The 22,563-nt window shown below is 44.0% G+C and overlaps 1 protein-coding gene across 9 annotated transcripts in view; it reads right to left on the bottom strand.

Annotated features, from left to right (window-relative positions):
• The window catches only part of SNX30 (sorting nexin family member 30), a 126,219-nt gene that overhangs the window by 22,120 nt on the left and 81,536 nt on the right, over positions 1-22,563 (bottom strand). For all 9 annotated transcript variants that reach the window (XR_014247893.1, XR_014247894.1, XR_014247895.1 and 6 more), the window contains one exon: positions 7,137-7,223. Coding sequence is in view for 5 of the 9 variants with exons in the window: in XM_082404106.1 (XP_082260232.1) it covers positions 7,137-7,223 (87 nt within the window). In the remaining 4 variants the exon portion in view is untranslated. The remainder of the gene's footprint in view (positions 1-7,136; positions 7,224-22,563) is intronic.

Below are 22,563 nucleotides of genomic sequence, written 5' to 3'. Positions count from 1 at the left end.
CTTATCTCAAGTCACCCAGTCTAGTTGGGAAGAAAATGAACATGGCTGGACACTGAGGGGAGATGTTTCGAGTGCTTTCAATTCACTTGGAGCCTGAGATATGCACACTGTGAGGAGGAGCTGGAGGGTGAGGACAACTTGGATGGGGGAGTCGGCTTCCTTGAAGAAATACCAAAGAGGCGACTCTTAAAAGATGATGGAAGTGGGGCCCGTGACTCCAGAGGGACCGTACATGCAAGTGACAGACGTGAGACAACACCTGGACCCCCCTCAGGAACAGCTCACAGGCCACAGAGCCCTCAAAGGCAGAGACAGAGAGAGAGAGAACCCCAGCTGGCGGGGAGCAGATGAGAAACCTGGGGCTCTTCCTGAAGGCCAGGGGTTCTGAGGCCCATTTAACTCATGCGTCCTTTTTGGAAAATAGAAAAGCCTTGTGCTTCCTCTTACTATAGAGACAGTTCTAGAGCCAGACTTCCCGGGTGTGAATACTGCATCTACCACTTCCTAGATGGGTGACGTTGGGCCTCTCTACGCCTCAGTTTCTTTTTCTGGATAATACCCTCCACCCTTATAAGGTTGGAATGAGGTTAGATGAGGTAGTATATGCATAAAACTCCTGGTGCCTGGCATGTGTTAAGTGCCGAACCAATTATTTGTTAGTTCTGATCAGTATCAATATTGTAAAGCGCTGTTCACAAAAGAGAATCTATCATTTGCATAACCCCTCAAGTCAAGAATATTTGACTGAACTTTATTCCATGTCACATCAAAAGGTTTCTTTTTCATTTTCCAAATATAAAATATTATAATACTATTAAAACATGTTCTTTCAAACTTCATGCCACCCTTCACCCGTGCTACCTCACCCCAAGATTTCACCAGAGATAAGAGAGATGAGTCAACACCAAACTATACTGGCCTGGGATCACCCTCAGCATCCTGGAGCCAGGGTGATGGCTGAAACACCAGAAGGGACAGAGCAGACCAGCCTGGTGGAGACAGAACTGACAGATTTGGCAACCAACTGCACACAAGAAGTAAAACATAGGAAGTCCGAGAGGAGCCTGAAGTTTGGGTGGCAGTAGTCCACCATACGGCTCACGGTGAAGGACAGGTCCACAGACCAGATAAAGGAGGTAGCTGCAGCCATGGGAAGGGCGAGACCTCCCTCCACAAGAGGGGGCTGAGACAACTCAACAACAAAATAAACAAATAACCCATTTTAAAATGAGTAAAGGTCTCAAACAGACATTTCTCCAAAGAAGATATATAAATGGCCAACAAGCACATGAAAAGATGTTCCATATCACAGATCCTTAGGGAAATGCAAATCAAAACCACAGTAGGCTACCACCTCACATCCATTAGGATGGCTACTGTTAAAAAACAAACAAACCAGAAAATACAAGTAATGGCAAGGATGTAGAAAATTGGAACCTTTGCACATGTGGAAGAAAGTATGGCAGTTCAACAAAAAATTAAAAATAGAATTACCATATGATCCAGCAATTCCACTTCTAGGTATATATCCAAAAGACTGAAAGCAGGGCCTCAAAGAGATATCTGTACACCCACGTTCACTGCAGCATTATTCGCAAAAGACAGAAGCTACTAAAGTGTTCGTCCACAGATGAATGGACAAATAAAATGTGATATACACCTACAACGTAATATCATTCAGCCTTAAAGAGGAAGAAAATTCTGACACATGCTACAACATGGATGAACCTTGAGGGCATTATGCTAAGTGAAATAATCCAGTCACAAAAAAACAAATACTACTTCATTACAACTACTTATAAGAGATACCTAGAGTAGTCAAATTCATAGAAACAGAAAGTAGGAGAATGGTGGTTGCCAGGGACCAGAGGGAGGGGAAACAGGGCTTTGTTGTTTAATGAATATGGAGTCTGAGTTCCATAAGATGAAAGGAATTCTAGAGATTGGTTGCAACAATAATGTGAATTTACTATAACACTACTGAACTGTACAGTTAATAATGGTTAAGATGGTATATTTTACGTTTTGTGTATTTTGCCATGATTAAAAAAATTTTTTAATATATGGGGGAATAAAAGAGGGGGCTAAGGAGGGGAGAGCCAAAGGGTAGAACTCATGGAAAAGCCTACATGTATAGGCTTAATAAAGGAGTCAGCAAAAGTTACTAAGAAATATGGGCACAGAAGCAGGAAGTGAGTCAGAGACAGCAGAGCCACAGAAGCACAAGGGTGGAGGGGGTTAGAAGAGGGAGGAGATGGGAGGGCTTAAAAAGAAGAGAATAAGAGGGATTGCGTGAGCTGTCTGAAGTGACCAGCTGCTGAAGTTGCCCAACTCTACGGAGAGGAGGGCTTCTGGCAGCAGACGCTTGGGCTTGCATTCCTCTCACTTTTGTTTCTTTCTGGATGGTGTCTTTGTGACAATCAATTCACTGACTAGTAACACCCTGCATTCCTTCCTATCTCAATGTTCTGATTTTTTGACTGAGGTACTGTTAGAGTTATGTATGCTACTTTGTATTTGGAGGGGGTAGAGATGGGAATATCCAACGCTAACGGTCAGGTGTTGCTGATCACAAGATACCAAGAAGGGAAAAGAATCTCCAGACAAGACCTCAAAAGACAATTTCTAAACAGAGGACAAGACTGCATTCTTCACATTGGTTCCCCTACCTCTAGTGAGAAGTTCCATTACAGAATATTGGTTGTGGAGCAATGGGAGAAGGGTAACACGGGATGAGATTAAGCATGTGTGTGCTGGAGAGCAGGGTGGTAATGTGAATTCACTCAACATTCACTGAAAAATGTATTAATGAACTCTTTCCACGTACCAGGCATCTCTCAGCCCTACGATATGAATCTCTACCTAAGTATCCTTCTTGGAGCTAGACTGGAGGCATCACATTATCTGCTCCCATGAGGACAGTAGGTTAATAAAGTCCCCAAAGATTATATAAGGCAGACATGATCCCAGTACTGGGGGACAGGTGCCAGGACCAATGACAGAACCAACTCAAGATGGTTGTCTTCTCGGCTATATGCCACTAAGTGAAAAGCAGGGCACAGCTTCCTAACTGGTGCTGTGTGAACGACGGCAATATTATCCCCCCAGCCCTCGGGGAAGCCAGAGTTCCAGGCTGGCCACCTCCAGTTTCAAGCAACCTGGTCTTTGATCCCAGTGTGCCACACAAATATTTTCATTTTCTATGGGAGCTGTGAGATGAAGAGAAGTTGAGAAAACACTGAGGCAGGGTAAAGATTGAGAAGAGGCTACTGAATTAGGCAAATAGGAAGTCCTTGGTGTCCTGAAAGAATGTTTTAAAAAAAAATACATAAAAAGAAACAAACTTCAGAGAATGGCAGCTGAGGAGGGAAAAGCGAGCGGCCAGGTGGAGAGCAGCTGCGCTGAGAACAGGAGCCACGAGCTCCCCTGCCCCCGCTGAATGGACCAGCAGACACAGACTGAAGAGCCAGCGGCAGGCCAGGTGCTCTGCCCAGTCCCTCTCGCACCAGCCATGCAGCTTACAAAAGCCGGAAGCCTCACCCCTCGGTGAAGCAAAGACTGCTGGGAGCCCTTGCAGTGGGGATAAAGGGCTCCCACTTTGGAACCAGACACATCCGTGGCCCAATTCCAGCTCCACCGTGTGTGAGCACTGGCGTGTAAGTCATGTAACTCCCCTGAGCGCTGGTTCCTCATCTGTAAGATGGGAACCGCATTGACAGAAGGCTGTCGTAGGAATCCAGTAAGGGAGGTGACAGAGTCCTGCCCTTCTGTGGCTGATGAGTCTGGTTTCCTAAGCTAGGCTGAGATCACAGCCGCCGTGGCGTGGACAGGACTGGGAATTATCAGGTGTGTGTCTCCTCACTTGTCGAAAGTATCTGGAAACAACAGATACCCCTGCAAAACTCTCAGGTCTGTCGAAGCTCCATATTAACGAGTCTCCCTGTTCCTAGCCGCTGCTTCACAACTGGAGTTCTTGCTCTCTGCCACATCCTCCCCATTCCAGAATGTGAACCATTCTGGTGAGTCTAAGAGACTTTGAAGGTCCACAGCCTTCAAGAGGCCTGTCCAGCTGACCCCAGGGGCTCCTTCCCCTCCTCACCGGCTCTCACCCTGAGGAGCAACCCGGCCCCGCACCACACACCTCAGCTCCGCCATGACACGACCCACTCCCAACAGCCTCTGCACCTGGCCCCGTAGCCAGTACCAGCTACCAGTGGGTCAGGGCCTGAAATAGTCCCTCTCTTTCTTTCTTTTTTAACCTTTTATAAAGCATTCTCTCCTGGCATCCCTTCTTTTTTCTATTTTTTGAACCAGCAACATGTGAATATATTAGCATTTGAAAAGAGTCAAATGCAGAATAAAATGTGCACGTTCCCCCCCATGGTCTACCCTCATATGAGTCCACAATAGACTGTGCATGCCTGACGTCCAGTTTTAAATGCCATTCCTCAGCCCCCCTGTGTTTCTAGTAATAGCTTTGTTTCAAGCTTCTAAGGAGGGGCAAATTCTCAGATTTCCCCACGTCTGTGGTCCTGACAGATGCAGCAGAAGGCAGCCAGCCCCCTTATTGAGTGCCTGTAATTTCTCCAACCTCAAAATTAAAGTGAGGAAAGCCAAGCTTGCAAAATCAAAGCTCCATCTTCCTGAAAATAAACCACCTCGGGGTCTGCTGAGTTTCAGCAACCTAAAGACAAAGCAAAACTTCAAATTCTGCGATACAAACATTTTCCCTCAGCTCTACAGGCCCCACCGCTGCCTGCCCTCAGCACACACCGAGGAGCTGCAGCCACGGGGCTCTCCGGCCGGCCGGCAGCTGGAGCCTCTGTCCTCAGTCCTCTGTCCTCAGAGGTCCACTCCAGTGTGAAATCCCAGTGAGGGACACGGAGACCCAAGAGGCCATTTCCTTCTTCTGGGTTACGGAGAAGTAACCTCTCCATGGCTTCACACAAAATCAACTTTCCCTCACTCCTCAGAGCAACTTTTCAAGATTTCACCTCAAAACAAAAATCAGCCCCGAGATTCCCTCAGATCTTCTGTTAACATGCCCAGACCCGGGGCCTCCCTGTGAAAACTCTCCATCTTTCGGTGGGAATCCTCTCCTTCCCTGCAGCCCTGAGATGGACCTGTGAGCAATCTTGCTCCCATGACAGTTACCAACAGTACAACTCATTGAGTCCTGGGGGGAGAATCAGCCCTGACCCGCTTCCCGATACCCTGGCTTTTCTCTCACCAACAGCAGCTCTGGAAAGTGAAGCTCAAAACATAAAACAATAAACAAAGCACAGCAAAATCTTACGCTACTCATTTCCTACAACAGGTCTCTCCCTGCTGATGGGTGGTCAGGGAGGAAAGACGCTCAGGAGGCGTGGAGAAGCAGGGGACACTTTGGGACACAAGGAAACAATGCCCCCAACGGTGCAGTCAGAAAAAACATTTTTAATAATAAAAAAAAAAAAAGTGGCAACAAACCCAGAAAACGAAGCTCTCATTCAGCAGTCCTACTAGAGGTAACAGGAGCTAGTTTGGAAAACAGAGGATCTACCAATGAAGCACCTGTTACTACATCAGACACTGGGCTGATCTTTCCATCTTCACAGCAATCACACGTACGAATCCCACAAAGGCTAATGAGCAAACCAGTCCAAGCTGGGGGACAGAGCTGGGATTCAAACCGAGGGCCATGTGATTCTAAATCCTGTGCTCTGTCTACCAAACCATGGTTGACTTGGACAGGCTGCCAACTGAGCCCTCCTTTGCCCAACGAAGTAGCGGCTGCCCCAGACCCCAAACCGGAGACACAATTTCTGCTGCCCCCACTGTTGGATCCCACTCACTGGTACACGGTCGGGACAGCCCCTGTTTTGTTAAGTGTCACCACTGCTAAATAAGTAGCCAAGTTCGGTCTGGTGTGGCTCAGCATCCCACGAGAGAGAAGGAAGACAAACTCCGCCTCCCCACGGTGTGCTGAGGGTATAGGCGTGTTCGGGACCTACTGGTTGGTCTCCTTGGCTGGAAAGAAACCCTTCCCCATCTCGTAAGGACTCCTGTGGCCAAGAGAATGAGTCGTATGGGTAAGTGATGCTCCAGGGAGGTGAGAACAGCAGCAGCAGGAAGATTTCAACACTCCCTGGGAGGAGAAGGGAAGTCACCCCGGCCAGCAAGAAGGGTAGAGCACGAGGCGGGAGCTCTCCCAGGTGGAACGCGTGAGCCAGAAACAGCCGTTTCCTCTGCTCTGTCTGCCCCAGAGTGGGTGTGACCTGCAGGCAGCCAGCAATCCAGGGCACAGTCAACATTTAATTCGGCCTATTACTCATAACCTTTAGCTCCTGTCTTTGGAAAGGAACTGTCCCCAGTAGGGCTGAACATACACTAAATGCCAAAACCAGCCTCTGAGAAAGCTTGCATTCGGTGCTGAGCAGGTACGAATGCTGACAGAACTATTTAAGTGACATCTTTTAAATACAGGATCTTCAGCTTCCAAACTAGGCTAGTGGCAGAACTTGCTGTCTCTCCTTCCCTCCCTAGCCAGGAAGAGTGACTTCTATACTTATATTTAGAAGCTAGATTGTTAAGAGTGAACTTCTTAAATACAGTATTCCACGTCATCCCTTTAAACGAGACGGAGACGTGGGCTCAGCAGGCCGTGTTGCACAGTATCAGAGGGACAGCTAGGAATCAGTCGGCGGGACGGGCTGCTGAAGACAGAGGGCAGCTGTGCGCACAGGGCTGTAAAAGCGCTCACTCTCAGCTTCTGTGCTTTCCTCCTCCTGGGCTGGTTACAGTTTGTGGACCAGTCCGCAAATCACACTTTTGAGAACACTGATCTAGACTGTTCTTCCCCGGTCTCCTCAGCCCCATTTCATAGACAGGAACTGCCTATGAATGGCAGAGCTGGAAACCTTAAAAAAAAAACAAAAACAACCCAGCAGGAAACAGCAGGAAAGTCAACCCCCAATGTACATTAGACATAAAAGGGAGCAAAAAGAGGAAAAGAACAGCATCAACCCCGCCCAGCTAGCACTGACCATCTTGGTCGTATGGATCTAGGGACACGAATTCACTCGTCATCCGTGGGGCATCACTGCTGGAAGCCCGGAGCTACCCGCCCGCCCTGGGGGGTGGGGGGTTCCCCTGACCTTGGGCCGCTCTTCCTTCCTCAGAGCCACAGCTTCCAGTTTGGCTTCGTACTCGGCTTGCACTTGGTCCCTTTTCTTCAGCACGCTCTGTGGGAGGGAGAAAGGGCAGCGTGAACACAGCTGTTGCTTCTGTACCCCGTTCCTCCTTGAATCATGGCCCCAGCCAGCCACGTGCTCCTAGGACGGTCTGGCTGCAGCAGGACACGGGCTCTGGAGGCAGCAGGGGTGGAGGAGGGAGACAGGGAGAACCGCGCTCAGAGACGGAGCTTTCTAGCACGGTAACTCAGCCTGACGCTGAAAGCGACAGAAGCCCGGGAAAGGGCGAGGTAGGGGGAGCGGTGCCCACCAGCAGGCATGCGCACGAGAGGACTCTCGGCCTCCCTATGCACAGGGAGAACTCAGCTGTGCCAAGACGTGCAGCCTGGCAGGTGACAAGGCGGGACGTTCTCTGAACCATTAATGAGAAAGTCTAAGTCACAAGAGTTCTTGTCTCTTTAATTCACTGAGTTGACCCCTGGTGGACCGATTTGCTCATTGATCATTATTAGCTACTTATCTGTCCTCCACTCTGGGCCGGGTATGCAAAGAGCAAAGAGATACAGCTCGTATCTGAGGGGTTCCAGCTAAGGGAGAGGTTCAGACACGGTAGGAGGCTGCTTGTGCTCAAAGAGCCACGGACGAGGCCAGAAGCCCTGCAACCATGCGGCGAGCCTGCCAGAGTGAGCGGTGACAGGGCTCGGGAGCCAGCCTGGGTGGGACTAGGTGGAGGCAAGCCAGGCACCCAGGATGCAAAATTTAAGGAGACACTCAGTCTTGGGCCCTGTGCAAGTTCAAGGTTGGCACCTGAGTGTGTTTCCCTAAATCTGTGCCCTGGGCGCCTCCCTCGCCTCATCTGCTCCTGGCTCTGCCGCTACGACCTCACCAGGTAGAACAGAAAAGCTTTCGGTCAACCTTCTAGAAAAGTATCGGTTTCATCCCAGGGTTTCTTTTTTCTTCTTTTAGTAGAACCACAAGTGACAAACCCAGAGTAATAAGAACTTTCTTTGCCACTAACTCAGAAGACACAAACTGCTATGAGAGCTTCGAATCTCACGTTCTCTGGCAGAGCATGGAGTCCGGGCAGGAAGGAGCCATTCCTTGGCTAAAGAAGTGGACACCTTGTGTCCCTAGCACATGCTAAAAGGTGATGAGTGACTGAACCACTGAGAACGCTCTGGGGACAACCTTCTAATGGAAGGCGTCAGCATGGGGAACCTCAAGCCTCCCCTAAGTATTTACTTGGAGAAGTGTTTCACCACAAGAAGGACATGAAGTAAAACTTGCAATAGCTTCCCTTTTCACTGTTTGTCACTCAGCATTCTCTTCGGTGCTCTGAAGTTACCTCCCCACACTCGTCAGCCTCTGAGCAGGAACACTGATGGTGCTGTTCACGGAACTCCGTGCTGTGATGGAAACGTTCCATGATCTGCACTATCCAGTACAGTGGCTGCCAGTCCCACGTGCCGACTGAGCTCTTGAAGTGCGGCTGGTGTGACTGAGGAACTGGATTTAAATTTTTATTACTTTTACCTAATTTGATTAAACTGAAATAACAGGACTTCCCTGGTGGTCCAGTGGTTAAGAATCCGCCTTCCAATGCAGGGGATGTGGATTCGATCCCTGGTCGGGGAACTAAGATCCCACAGGCCGCGGGGCAACTAAGCCCACACGCCACAACTACTGAGCCCGTGCGCCACAATGAGTGAGGCTGCATGCTGCAACTACCGAGCCCGTGCGCTCTGGAACCTGTGCGCCACAACTACTGAGCCCACACGCTCTGGAGCCCGCACGCCACAACTAGAGAAAAGCCCGCACACCGCAACTAAGACCCGACGCAGCCAAAAATAAAATAAATAAATAAATAAATAAATATTTAAACTGAAATAGCCACCTATGGCAAGGGGCTGCCATATTGGACAGAACAAATCAATACAGTAAAAAAAATAGAACAAAAAAACAGGGGTCCCTTCTGGATTTCACAGAGCCGAAAGCATTCTAAATCTCCTGGTCTGGTATCAGCACTAGCTGCTCTCCATGGAGACACAAAGATGGGTCCCTCAGGGCCAGGGGTGGGGGCACCTAGAATCTGTGCCACGGACTCCCTTCACAGGACGCCGCACATCTTACTGGGAAAGCGCACATCCAAGCTAGGAGCAGGGTTCCAGGAACAAGGATGAGTTGTTCCAGTGACACACCCCTGTCAGTGTGGCAAGAACCTCACAACCAAAGCTAGAAATGCTCTTAAAACAATACCTTGGAACACAGCACAGCTGTGTGTGTTTTGCTCTCTGCTGTATCCCTGGCACTTGGGTAAGTGAATGAAGGAACAGTAAGGCAAGGCAGAAACAGGGTGAGGATGGCTGTGCAGGGCGGGGCAGAGGCATGCAGAGTGGACGCAAGCATCTCCATGCCCTTCACCTTGTTGATTTCTGGTATCCACTAGAATCAGAGATCCCTACAGATCTCTGTGAGAAGCTCAGATGGTAAATGTCTGTAGGGACTAGCCTCCCACTCAAAACAGCACAGATTCTGCCGATAAACCTGGCCACACTAGCCTGTGGTTGAGGGGACCTGAGCCTACAATGGAGTGAAAGGGCCAAAATACTGTGTCAGCGTCTGCAGAGAGGTTCCTCTATCACTGAGTGACAAGCAAAAGACATTTACCATCTGAGCTTCTCACAGAGATCTATAGGGATCTCTGATTCTAGTGGATACCAGAAATCAACAAGGTGAAGGGCATGGAGATACTTGCGTCCACTCTGCATGCCTCTGCCCCGCTCTCCACAGCCATCCTCACCCTGTTTCTGCCTTGCCTTAACGTTTCTTCATTCACTTACCCAAGTGCTGGGGATACAGCACAGAGCAAAACACACAAAACCCCTGCCTACCTGGAGCTTACATTCTAGAGGGGAGGCAGATAATACACAAGTAAAATATAACAATACAGCACGTGTAAGGTAGTGCTAGGTGTCCAGGAGGAAAAATAAAATAGGAAAGGAGAATGTAAAGCACTGAGGGTTTGGGAGATGGAGAACTGTACACTGGGTGGCCAGGGAGGACCTCAATGAGAGGTGACTTTTTTTTTTTTTTAATAAATTTATTTTCTTTTATTTATTTTTGGCTGAGTTGGGTCTTCGTTACTGCGCACGGGCTTTCCCCAGCTGCAGCGAGCGGGGGCTGCTCCTCGTTGTGGTGTGCGGGCTTCTCATTGCAGTGGCCTCTCCCGCTGCGGAGCACAGGCTCTACGCGCGAGGGCTTCATTAGTTGTGACACATGGGCTCTAGAGGGCAGGCTCAGTAGTTGTGGCGCACAGGCTTAGCCGCTCCGTGGCATGTGGGATCTTCCCTGACCAGGGCACAAACCTGGTCCCCTGCATTGGCAGGTGGATTATCAACCACTGCGCCACCAGGGAAGCCCGATAGGTGACTTTTAATTGGAGACATGGAATACATTTCTCTCAAACGCTATATATTTTTTTTAATGTAGAGCATTTCATCACAATTTCAAAATGATCCTAGTAATCTGGAACTTCACTACCCTTCTTTTCAAATGCAGAGGAAAAAAAATGACTTGTTTCTTTAATAAATAAACTGCAAGGAAAAACAGAGGGGGAGGGATTCTTAAAATATTTAAAAAACATATCAAGCAATGTATGGATTTTATTTATATCCCAATTTGGGAAAAAACTATAAAAAACAGTGTCTGAGACAACTGGGGAAATTGAACACTAACTGGATATTTGAGGAAATATTAAGGGAAAAAATCTGTTTAGGTGTGATAATAATGTGGTCCTTTTTCTTTTTTAAAAGAATGTTTGCATTTCAGAGATATGTATTTTTGTATGAAATGATGTGATGCCTGGGATTTGCTTTAAAATAACCCAGAGGGAGGGGGCTGAGAGCGGGGGGAGGAGAGCTAGAACAAGACGGACCGTGAGTGGGCGACTGCTGCAGCCGGCTGATGGGTACGTGGGGGACAGTTATACTTCCACTCTACTTTTGGATGTGTTTGAATTTTTCCATAATAAAAAAGTTAAGCAATGGAAACATGACACCTGTCATCCAAAATGTTTACTTTACAAACTAATAACAGCCATTAAACAAAAGTGTTTGGAAGTTCAATCATAGATACATTCTGTGTTTTGGCTCTCAACATCTGCACTGGATTTTCTCCAAGAACGTGCCACAACAGTCAGTATCAACAGGAAAGCCCAACATCCAGGAAACAGTAAAGTCTCCACCCCCAGAGCTCATGCTCATGTCTCCCCTCGAGGAGGCTGTCGGCTCACAAACATGGAGGAGGTGGAGGAGGAGAGAGCAGCCAAAAACAGCCCCAATGCAAATGGTCAGCAGCTACCAAAAAGCCTCCGCAGGTCCGGAAGGTTTTTAAGCTTCAAATCTTTTTGTAAGAGGGACATTAGGATGCAGGGTTGACAGTACAGAATGGCTTGTATTCTGGTGCGCCAAGGGCTGACAGCCCAAAAGACCCAGGAGGAATTTGTGTGGAATAATGAGTGTTCCGTAATAAAGAAGCTCAAATGAGAATAAAAATCAAACACCCAAAACCAAACAAAACCCAGACTCACAGATACAGAGAAAAGATCGGTGGTTGCCAGAGGGAAGAAGGGTTAGGAGGGTTACAAAATGGGTGAAGGGTATCAAGAGGTACAAACTTCCAGGTAAAAAAATAAGTAAGTGGACTTCCCTGGTGGCGCAGCGGTTAAGAATCCGCCTGCCAATGCAGGGGACACGGGTTCAATACCTGGTCTGGGAAGATCCCACATGCCACGGAGCCACTAAGCCCGTGTGCCACAACTACTGAGCCTGTGCTCTAGAGACCGCGAGGCACAACTACTGAAGCCTGCATCCTCTAAGGCCCGTGTGCCACAACTACTGAGCCTGCATGCTGCAACTACTGAAGCCTGCACAACTAAAACCCGTGCTCTGCAACTAGAGAAGCCACTTCAATGAGAAGCCTGCGCACCGCAACAAAGAGTAGCCCCTGCTCACCACAACTAGAGAAAGCCCATGCGCAGCAACAAAGATCCAATGCAGCCAAAAATAAATAAAATTTAAAAAATAAAATAAATAAAATAAGTAAGTCATGGGGATGTACTGTATAGCATGGAGAATACAGTCAATAACACTGTATTAACTTTGTAAGGTGACAGAGGGTAAATAAAGTTATTTTGGTGATTGTTTTGCAACATATACAAATGTGGAATCATTATGTTGTACACATGAAACTAATATTATATGTCAAATATACTTCAATTTTTAAAATTTATAACAATTTAAAAAGAAATCTGACACACGACAGAGCCCTATGGCCTGTCTTTGGGTGCCCCTCTAGGAGAGCATTTTCCTATGGGGAGGAAAATTAGTCTGAACTTGGTCCTGATGACATAATTTCTGATTAAATGACTGAACTTAGGTTGCCCCATTCAACATGCTCTTTTTACATATTCATTCTTTGATGACAGACAACCTGTGAGTTAAATTTTCTAGGGCAATGTTGGTAATACTAAAACCACACATCTTGCCTTAGTTTTAAAAAATACTTCTTATAGAAAATTTGGAAAATAAAGAAAAAGGTAGAGGAGGGGGGAAAAAGCACCCATAATCTCATCTTTCAGGCACAACCAGTAACACGTTTTGTCTTTACTTTTAGTCTTTTCTCTTGAATGACTCCTTTGATGCTCCCCATTTCTCTGTGTCTCTTCCTGGCACTTCTGTTTTTCAGATGTTGGGTATCTGAAATATTTTGGTCTGGCCCTCTCATTTTTATATTCTTTTTCTCTCCAATCCTCCATCTGTCTTTTTGTTTCACTTTAAAGTGATTTCCTTAACTTTTTCTGCTAGCTCTTCTATTGATTTTTTTTCATTTCTATCACGATCTTCATTTCCATGAGCTCTTTGTTTATTCTCTGGATTTTAAAAAATGCTTGTTTTATGGCTGTGACATCTCTCCTCTTTCTGAAGATATTGATTTCTTTTTTCCTGGAAATTTTCTTCTCCCTCAATGATGCTTTATGTTTTTCCTTCTTTGTATTTACTTGATACTCATATTAGAACCTTCCCTTAAATATTTGGCGACCCTTATCTGCACACTCACCTAAGAGGGAAACACTAAAAAACTGGTTGAAAGCTCTGTGACTTCGAGGTCTGGCTGACAGTTCTCTACAGGGACTCTGCTGGGTCATTTCATTGAAGATTCCCCCATCCCTCTCAATATCAGTATATTCTAGTCTCTTCTCCCAACCTGTTTAGATTTTTCTAAAAGGCTCTTCTAATGCTTGCAGGGAAGGTATAAGGCTGAGAGCCAAGCAGAGGAAGACGACTAAGAATCTCAACTTTCAGTAACCTTTTGCTTTAGATTTTAGGATCTTAGCCCCCACCCTCAACTGTGCCTTGCGTCTCTCGGTCCAGAGACCCTCTATTTTTTTATCACCCTCCAGCTCTGCCGGAGTGGTGAAGCGATAGTGGCCCCTGTGTGAGGAGGGAGGACAGAATCGGAAGCTCTAACTGCTTCTGAAACAGACCCCTGGCTAATCCTTCTCTTTCGCTCCATCTTTCCCTCAGTCCCGAGGTACTTGGTGCTGGCAATTCTTGACCATTTTGAAGGAGTCCCCGGTGTAAACCAGGTGGCTTCTTAGTCCTTCCCCACCGTCAGCCTAGGCGGCTTTGAGTCACCTGAGTCCCTGTCACCTCTCAATTTGCTTTTAGTTCCTAACTGTACTGCTATTGTTTCCCTTCCTGCTGCTCTTTGTCTTTGCAGAAGCATACCTTTAAAAAAAAAATCATTCTAGTGTCATTTTGGTTTCATGAAAAAGAGGAAGTTTCAACATGTATCCAGTCTGCCCTAACTCAGAATCTCAGAGTTTTAATTTTTATACTTTTCTAATTTTTAAAAACATTTGAGCTCATCATGTACATTTCTACATCCTGATTCTTCACATTTTCAAGAAATCAGGCCCTCAGTCTATAACCACTTTTGTTTAGGAAGGAGGACTTTTCTCCCCCAAATCAATCTTCCCAAAAATCTCCTTTTTGGTTTTTGAAAGGCACTAGAAGCGGGCAACCTAAAGCATTGACTAGTCACTCGACTCATTAGCTCCGCCTTGTGGCCTCTGAGGAGAAAAGGTGGGCAGGCTGAAGAAACCATCCGGCAATTAAATAACCAGCATTTGAAAACAGCAATCCTGGAACGTTGCTCAAAGTATTTATCTCCAACTCAAACTGTCCTCAAACCCAAACTTCTGCATCCACATCTTACCCCTCTAATCACGATCAGCAATGACTTCCATATTATTAAATCCGATGGCCACCGTTTATCACGCTCTTTCTAAAAACATTTCTCTTGGTTTGCCTAAGGTCATCCTCTACTCTTTTTCTCCTACTACACTGACCATTCCTTCTCAGGCTCCTTTCCTACTTGTTCCACCCCCTAATTAGGTGCTAGACCACTAAATATTGCCAATGCCTCAGGAAGCAGTCCTGGACTATTTACCTCGATCTCATCTCACCAGATAATCTCCCCGACTCTTGTAGATTTAAATGCCATCTACACAGAAATGACTCCCAAATTTCTATTCCCACTCTAAACTCATAACCAGCTGCCATGACATCACTACTTTAATGACTAACAGGCATTTTCTTAACTGAATATGGCCAATACAACCTGATTCCCAACTCCCCAATCTGTTCCACCCCAAACTTCCCCATCTCACTAAACAGGACCACTATCAACACAGCTGCTGAAGCCAAATACCCAGGAGTCATCCTCAGTTCCTCCATTTCTCACTTCACATTAATACAGCAGCAAGTCTAGTTGGCCCTTCATACAAAATATACCCCAAATCCACCCACTTCTCCAAGCTCCACCACCTCAGTTATCTGCCACCTGGCTCCTCGCAACAGTCTCCTAATGGTCTCCGGACCTCCTCTCCCTGACCCCCGCCCAACAACCCATTCTCCATACTGCAGCACTAGCTGTCTTCTTAAAGTAAAAACTGTATCCTGTCATTTCCCTGCAGGAAACTAACTGGCTTCTCTTTTATTCCTAAGAACAAAATCCAGATGCTTACCAACCATGGCCTCTAAGATAATACCGTATGTCCTGGCCTTTACTTATCTCTTTGACCTCCCCACCTGCCACCTGCTCCCTTGCTCAACTGGCCCCACTCACACTGGCCTTTACCTTATCACCCACTCTTCTGACTCTCACCTTACTAGTCATCACCAAGACCTCTGAGATAAGCATGCTCTTTGACTTGCAGATAAAACTCTCTTAAAAATAACAAGATACATAATAACAATGAGCAGAGTTCCCTATGCTTTGAAAAAGAATAGATACAGGTATATGTATAACTGAATCACTTTGCTGTACACCTGAAACTATCACAACACTGTTAATCAACTATACTCCAATATAAAATCAAAAGTTAAAAAAAAAGATACATGACATACAATAGTTATATATCTGTAAATGTTCTAAATGTACCACACTGCCAACTACCTTCTATGAATGAGGCAGTGTGGGATATGAAGTATAGGGCCCGGCCCTAACCTTCTTAAATAAAAATTCTCCAACTCTTGGCCTGGTCATAGTGATGCCACTACTCAAAAGGCACTGCCAGAACTTTGCTAAAGACTCTAACGTGTTCTCTCTTAGCCCATTACTATCATAATTACATTTTACACACACATTGTGTATAGGATGTGAGCCCATAGAAGGGCTCACCTGCAGATGTCTACAGTGTGTTTAACTTGAGTCCTGAGCCTGAGGGTAACTTTGGTACCCCTCTCTCTCAAGCACTGTTCACTTCGTAGCAACCTTGGAATACACATCTTCAACCATCTTTCCTGTACAAGCTGTCCTCATTGTTCACTGAACATTATTCATCTGTTCCACATGGCCTGATAATGACCCTCCTTTTTCTGTGCTTTCTCTCTGCCTCCAAAGGGAACAGAACGTACCCGGCCACAATTATACTTAGAGAGAGATAATTTGAGCCTCAGCTTTGAACAGCAGGAACTGATCCAGTTTCTCTCGCCAACAGTAAAGACACAAATATAAGGTGGCTGCTCATTAGAATTGGGGCCATGGAACAGAGAAAAGATTTATCCATGGGGCTCTGCTTCTTCATCTATAAAATGAACAAGTTAGACAAGATGAACCTTGTCTACAATCGTAGTAGTACCCAGAAGCTATGCTCTCCAACTAGTCTAAGTGCAGGCTGGGGCAGTTTCTAACGTGGACATTAAAGCATTTGATCCTTACCACTTTTGTTCTAAAATTTTACAATGATATGCTTTGCGTTGGTTCTCTGTCCATTCCTTTTGCTGGGTAATTAACCTGTCACAGCCTTCAGCTTAGGGAGATTTTCTTGTACTATTTCTTTCATAATTTCCTTCCCTCAGTTTTCTCTGTTCTCTCAATCAGGAACTCCTATCAGTTGGATGCTGAACTTCTGAGATTAACCCTTCACGCCTCTTATCATTCTTTCACATTTTCAGTATTTTTACATTTTTGTTCTACTTTCCAACTACTTTTATTTTTTATTTTTTATACAGCAGGTTCTTATTAGTTATTTATTTTATACATAGTAGTGTATATATGTCAATCCCGATCTCCCAGTTCATCACACCACCACCACCACCCGCCCCCGCTTTCCCCCCATGGTGTCCATACAATTTTTTTTTATATAAATTTATTTATTTTATTTATTTTTGGCTGCTGTGGGTCTTCGTTGCTACGCATGTGCTTTCTCTAGTTGCAGCGAGCAGGGGCTATTCTTCATTGCAGTGCGCAGGCTTCTCATTGAGGTGGCTTCTCTTGTTGTGGAGCACAGGCTATAGGCGCGTGGGCTTCAGCAGTTGTGGCACACGGGCTCAGTAGTTGTGGCTCGCGGGCTCTAGAGCGCAGGTTCAGTAGTTGTGGTGCACGGGCTTAGCTGCTCCACAGCATGTGGAATCTTCCCAGACCATGGCTCAAACCCGTGTCCCCTGCATTGGCAGGCGGATTCTTAACCAGTGCACCACCAGGGAAGCCTGGTGTCCATATGTTTGTTCTCTACATCTGTGTCTCTATCTCTGCCTTGCAAACCAGTTCATCTGTACTATTTTTCTAGATTCCACATATATGCATTAATATACAATATTTGTTTGTCTCTTTCTGACTCACTTCACTCTGTATGACAGTCTCTAGGTCCATCCACATATCTACAAATGACCCAATGTCTGAGTAATATTCCATTGTATTTATGTACCGCATCTTCTTTATCCATTCGTCTGTCGATGGGCATTAAGGTTGCTTCCATGACCTAGCTATTGTAAATAGTGCTGCAGTGAGCACTGGGATGCATGTGTCTTTTTGAATTATGGTTTTTCTCTGGGTATATGCCCAGTAGTGTGATTGCTGCGTCATATGGTAATTCTATTTTTAGTTTTTTAAGGAACCTCCATACTGTTCTCCATAGTGGCTGTATCAATTTACATTCCCACCAACAGTTCAAGAGGGTTCCCTTTTCTCCACATCCTCTCCAGCATTTACTGTTTGTATGTTTTCTGATGATGCCCATTCTAACCAGTGTGAGGTGATACCTCATTGTGGTTTTGACTTGCATTTCTCTAATAATTAGTGGTGTTGAGCAGCTTTTCATGTGCCTATTGGCCATCTGTGTGTCTTCTTTGGAGAAATGTCTATTTAGGTCTTCTGTCCATTTTTGGATTGCGTTGTTTTTTTGATTCTGAGCAGCATGAGCTGTTTATATATTTTGGAGATTAATCCTTTGTCCACTGATTCATTTGCAAATATTTTCTCCCATTATGAGGGTTGTCTTTTCATCTTGTTTATAGTTTCCTTTGCTGTGCAAAAGCTTTTAAGTTTCATTAGGTCCCATTTGTTTATTTTTGTTTTTATTTCCATTACTCTAAGAGGTGGGTCAAAAAAGATCTTGCTGTGATTTATGTCAAAGAGTGTTCTTCCTATGTTTTCCTCTAAGAGTTTTATAGTGTCCAGTCTTACATTTAGGTAAGACTTTAATCCATTTTGAGTTTACTTTTGTGTATGGTGTTCGGGAGTGTTCTAATTTCATTCTTTTACATATAGCTGTCCAGTTTTCCCAGCACCACTTATTGAAGAGACTATCTTTTCTCTATTTTATATCCTTGCCTTCTTTGTCGTAGATTAGGTGACCACAGCTGCGTGGGTTTATCTCTGGGCTTTCTATCCTGTTCCATTGATTTATATTTCTGTTTCTGTGCTAGTACCATACTGTCTTGATTACTATAGCTTTGTAGTATAGTCTGAAGTCAGGGAGTCTGATTCCTCCAGCTCCATTTTTTTCCCTCAGGATTGGCTATTTGGGGTCTTCTGTGTCTCCATACAAATTTTAAGATTTTTTGTTCTAGTTCTGCAAAAAATGCCATTGGTAATTTGATAGGGATGGCACTGAATCTGTAGATTGCTTTGGGTAGTATAGTCATTTTCACAATATTGATTCTTCCAATCCAAGAACATGGTGTATCTCTCCATCTATTTGCGTCATCTTTGATTTCTTTCATCAGTGTCTTATAGTTTTCTGAGTACAGGTCTTTTACCTCCTTAGGTAGGTTTATTCCTAGGTATTTTATTCTCTTTGGTGCAGTGGTGAATGGGATCGTTTCCTTAATTTCTCTTTCTGATCTTCCGTTGTTAGTGTATAGGAATGCAAGAGATTTCTGTGCATTAATTTTGTGTCCTGCAACTTTACCAAATTCATTGATTAGCTCTAGTAGTTTTCTGGTGGCATCTTTAGGATTATCTATGTATAAAATCATGTCATCTGCAAACAGTGACAGTTTTACTTCTTCTTTTCTAATTTGGATTCCTTTTATTTCTTTTTCTTCTCTGATTGCTGTGGCTAGGACTTCCAAAACGATGTTGAATAAAAGTGGAGAGGGTGGACATCCTTGTCTCGTTCCTGATCTTAGAGGAAATGCTTTCAGTTTTCACCCCTGAGAATGATGTTTACTGTGGGTTTGTCATATATGGCCTTTATTATGTTGAGGTAGGTTCCCTTTATGCCCAGCCTCTGGATAGGTTTTATCATAAATGGGTATTGAATTTTGTCAAAAGCTTTTTCTGCATCTATTGAGATGATCATATGGTTTTTATTCTTCAATTTGTTAATATGGTGTATCACATTGATTGATTTGTGTATATTGAAGAATCCTTGCATCCCTGGGATAAATCCCACTTGATCATGGTATATGATCCTTTTAATGTGTTGTTGGATTGTATTTGCTAGTATTTTGTCGAGGATTTTTGCATCTATATTCATCAGTGATATTGGTCTGTAATTTTCTTTTTTTGCAGTATTTTTGTCTGGTTTTGGTATCAGGGTGATGGTGGCCTCGTAGAATGAGTTTGGGAGTGTTCCTTCCTCTGCAATTTTTTGGAAGAGTTTGAGAAGGATGGGTGTTAACTCTTCTCTAAATGTTTGATAGAATTCACCTGTGAAGCTATCTGGTCCTGGCCTTTTGTTTGTTGGAAGATTTTTAACCACAGTTTCAATTTCATTGCTTGTGATTGGTCTGTTCATATTTTCTATTTCTTCCTGGTTCAGTCTTGGAAGGCTATACCTTTCTTTTTTTTTTTTTTTAATTTTTTAATTTTTTTATTTTTAAGGCTATACCTTTCTAAGAATTTGTCCATTTCTTCCAAGCTGTCCATTTTACTGGCATAGAGTTGTTTGTAGTAGTCTCTTATGATGCTTTGTATTTCTGCAGTGTCTGTTGTAACTTCTCCTTTTTCATTTCTAATTTTATTGATTTGAGTCCTCTCCCTCTTTTTCTTGAAGAGTCTGGCTAAAAGGTTTATCAATTTTGTTTATCTTCTCAAAGAACCAGCTTTTAATTTTATTGATCTTTGCTACTGTTTTCTTTGTTTCTATTTCATTTATTTCTGCTCTGATCTTTATGATTTCTTTCCTTCTACTAACTTTGGGATTTGTTTGTTCTTCTTTGTCTAGTTCCTTTAGGTGTAAGGTTAGATTGTTTGAGATTTTTCTTGCTTTTTGAGGTAGGACTGTATTGCTATAAACTTCCCTCTTAGAACTGCTTTTGCTGCATCCCATAGGTTTTGGATCGTCGTGTTTTCATTGTCATTTGTCTCTAGGTATTTTTTGATTTCCTCTTTGATCTCTTCAGTGATCTCTTGGTTATTCAGTAACATATTGTTTATCCTCCATGTGTTTGTGTTTTTTACATTTTTTTCCCTATAATTTATTTCTGATCTCACAGCGTTGTGGTCAGAAACGATGCTTGATATGATTTCAGTTTTCTTAAATTTACTGAGTTTTGATTTGTGACCCAAGATGTGATCTATCCTGGTGAATGTTCTGTGTGCACTTGAGAAGAAAGTGTAATCTGCTGTTTTCGGATGAAATGTCCTATAAATATCAATTAAATCTATCTGGTTTGTTGTGTCATTTAAACCTTGTGCTTCCTTATTAATTTTCTGTCTGGATGATCTGTCCATTGGTGTAAGTGAGGTGTTAAAGTCCCCCACTATTATTGTGTTGCTGTCAATTTCCTCTTTTATAGCTGTTAGCAGTTGCCGTATGTATTGAGGTGCTCCCATGTTGGGTGCATATATATTTACACCTGTTATATCTTCTTCTTGGATTGATCCCTTGATCGTTATGTAGTGTCCTTCCTTGTCTCTTGTAACATTCTTTATTTTAAAGTCTATTTTATCTGATACGAGTATAGCTACTCCAGCTTTCTTTTGACTTCCATTTGCATGGAATATCTTTTTCCATCCCCTCACTTTCAGTCTGTATGTCTCCTTAGGTCTGAAGTGGGTCTCTTGTAGACAACATATATGTGGGTCTTGTTTTTGTATCCATTCAGCAAGCCTGTGTCTTTTGGTTGGAGCATTTAATCCATTCACGTTTAAGGTAATTATCGATATGTATGTTCCTATGACCATTTTCTTAATTGTTTTGGGTTTGTTTTTGTAGGTCCTTTTCTTCTCTTGTGTTTCCCACTTAGAGAAGTTCCTTTAACATCTGTTGTAGAGCTGGTTTGGTGGTGCTGAATTCTCTTAGCTTTTACTTGCCTATAAAGCCTTTGATTTCTCTGACAAATCTGAATGAGATCCTTGCCAGGTAGAGTATTCTTGGTTGTAGGTTCTTCCCTTTCATCACTCTAAATACACTGTGCCACTCCCTTCTGGTTTGTAGAGTTTCTGCTGAGAGATCAGCTGTTAACCTTATGGGAGTTCTCTTGTATGTTATTTGTTGTATTTCCCTTGTTGCTTTTAATAATTTTTGTCTTTAATTTTTGTCCATTTGATTACTATGTGTCTCGGCATGTTTCTCTCTGGGTTTATCCTGCCTGGGACTCTCTGCGTTTCCTGGACTTGGGTGGCTATTTCCCTTCCCATGTTAGGGAAGTTTTCGACTATAATCTTTTCAAATATTTTCTCGGGTCCTTTCTCTCTCTCTTCTCTCTTCTGGGACCCCTATAATGCGAATGTGGTGTTTTTAATGTTGTCCCAGAGGTCTCCTAGGCTGTCTTCATTTCTTTTCATTCTTTTTTCTTTATTCTGTTCCACAGCAGTGAACTCCACCATTCTGTCTTCCAGGTCACTTATCCGTTCTTCTGCCTCAGTTACTCTGCTATTGATCCCTTCTAGTGTATGTTTCATTTCAGTTATTCTGTTGTTCATCTCTGTTTGTTTGTTCTTTAATTCTTCTAGGTCTTTGTTAAACATTTCTTGCATCTTCTCCATCTTTGCCTCCATTCTGTTTCTGAGGTCCTGGATCATCTTCACTCTCATTATTCTAAATTCTTTTTCTGGAAGGTTGCCTATCTCCACTTCATTTGTTGTTTTGGGGTTTTATCTTGTTCCTTCATCTGGTACATAGTCCTCTGCCTTTTCATTTTATCTGTCTTTCTGTGAATGTGGTTTTCATTCCACAGGCTACAGGACTGTAGTTCTTCTTCTTGCTTCTGCTGTCTGCCCTCTCTCCAACTACTTTTAAAATTTGTTTTACTTTCCAAGATTTCCTCAACCTCATCTTCCAACTTTACTTTTCAATTTTATTTCAGCAATCATATTTTAACCTCCAAGAGCTCTAATTATCCAATTGTTCTTTTTCCACAACATACTGTTCTTAATCAGCAGACGCTATATCTCAAACTCTCAGAGAACACTAATAAGAATCTCTTCCAAACTTTTTTTCTTTCATTTAATTCACATACTTGGTTCACCATGTGTTCTTTTTACATGTCCATGAGGTCAGTCCACATGTCTGATCCTGCCCACCCAGGAAGAAGGAAATCTGTACCACATGCAAATAGGCAAGAATCAATTACTCTTTGATTAATGACTACAA

This window comes from Balaenoptera borealis (genome assembly GCF_965194805.1).
Source record: "Balaenoptera borealis genome assembly, chromosome: 8".
Lineage (NCBI taxonomy): Eukaryota > Metazoa > Chordata > Mammalia > Artiodactyla > Balaenopteridae > Balaenoptera > Balaenoptera borealis.
Note: the sequence above shows the minus strand (reverse complement) of the source record. Positions and strands in the feature narration are given on the sequence as shown.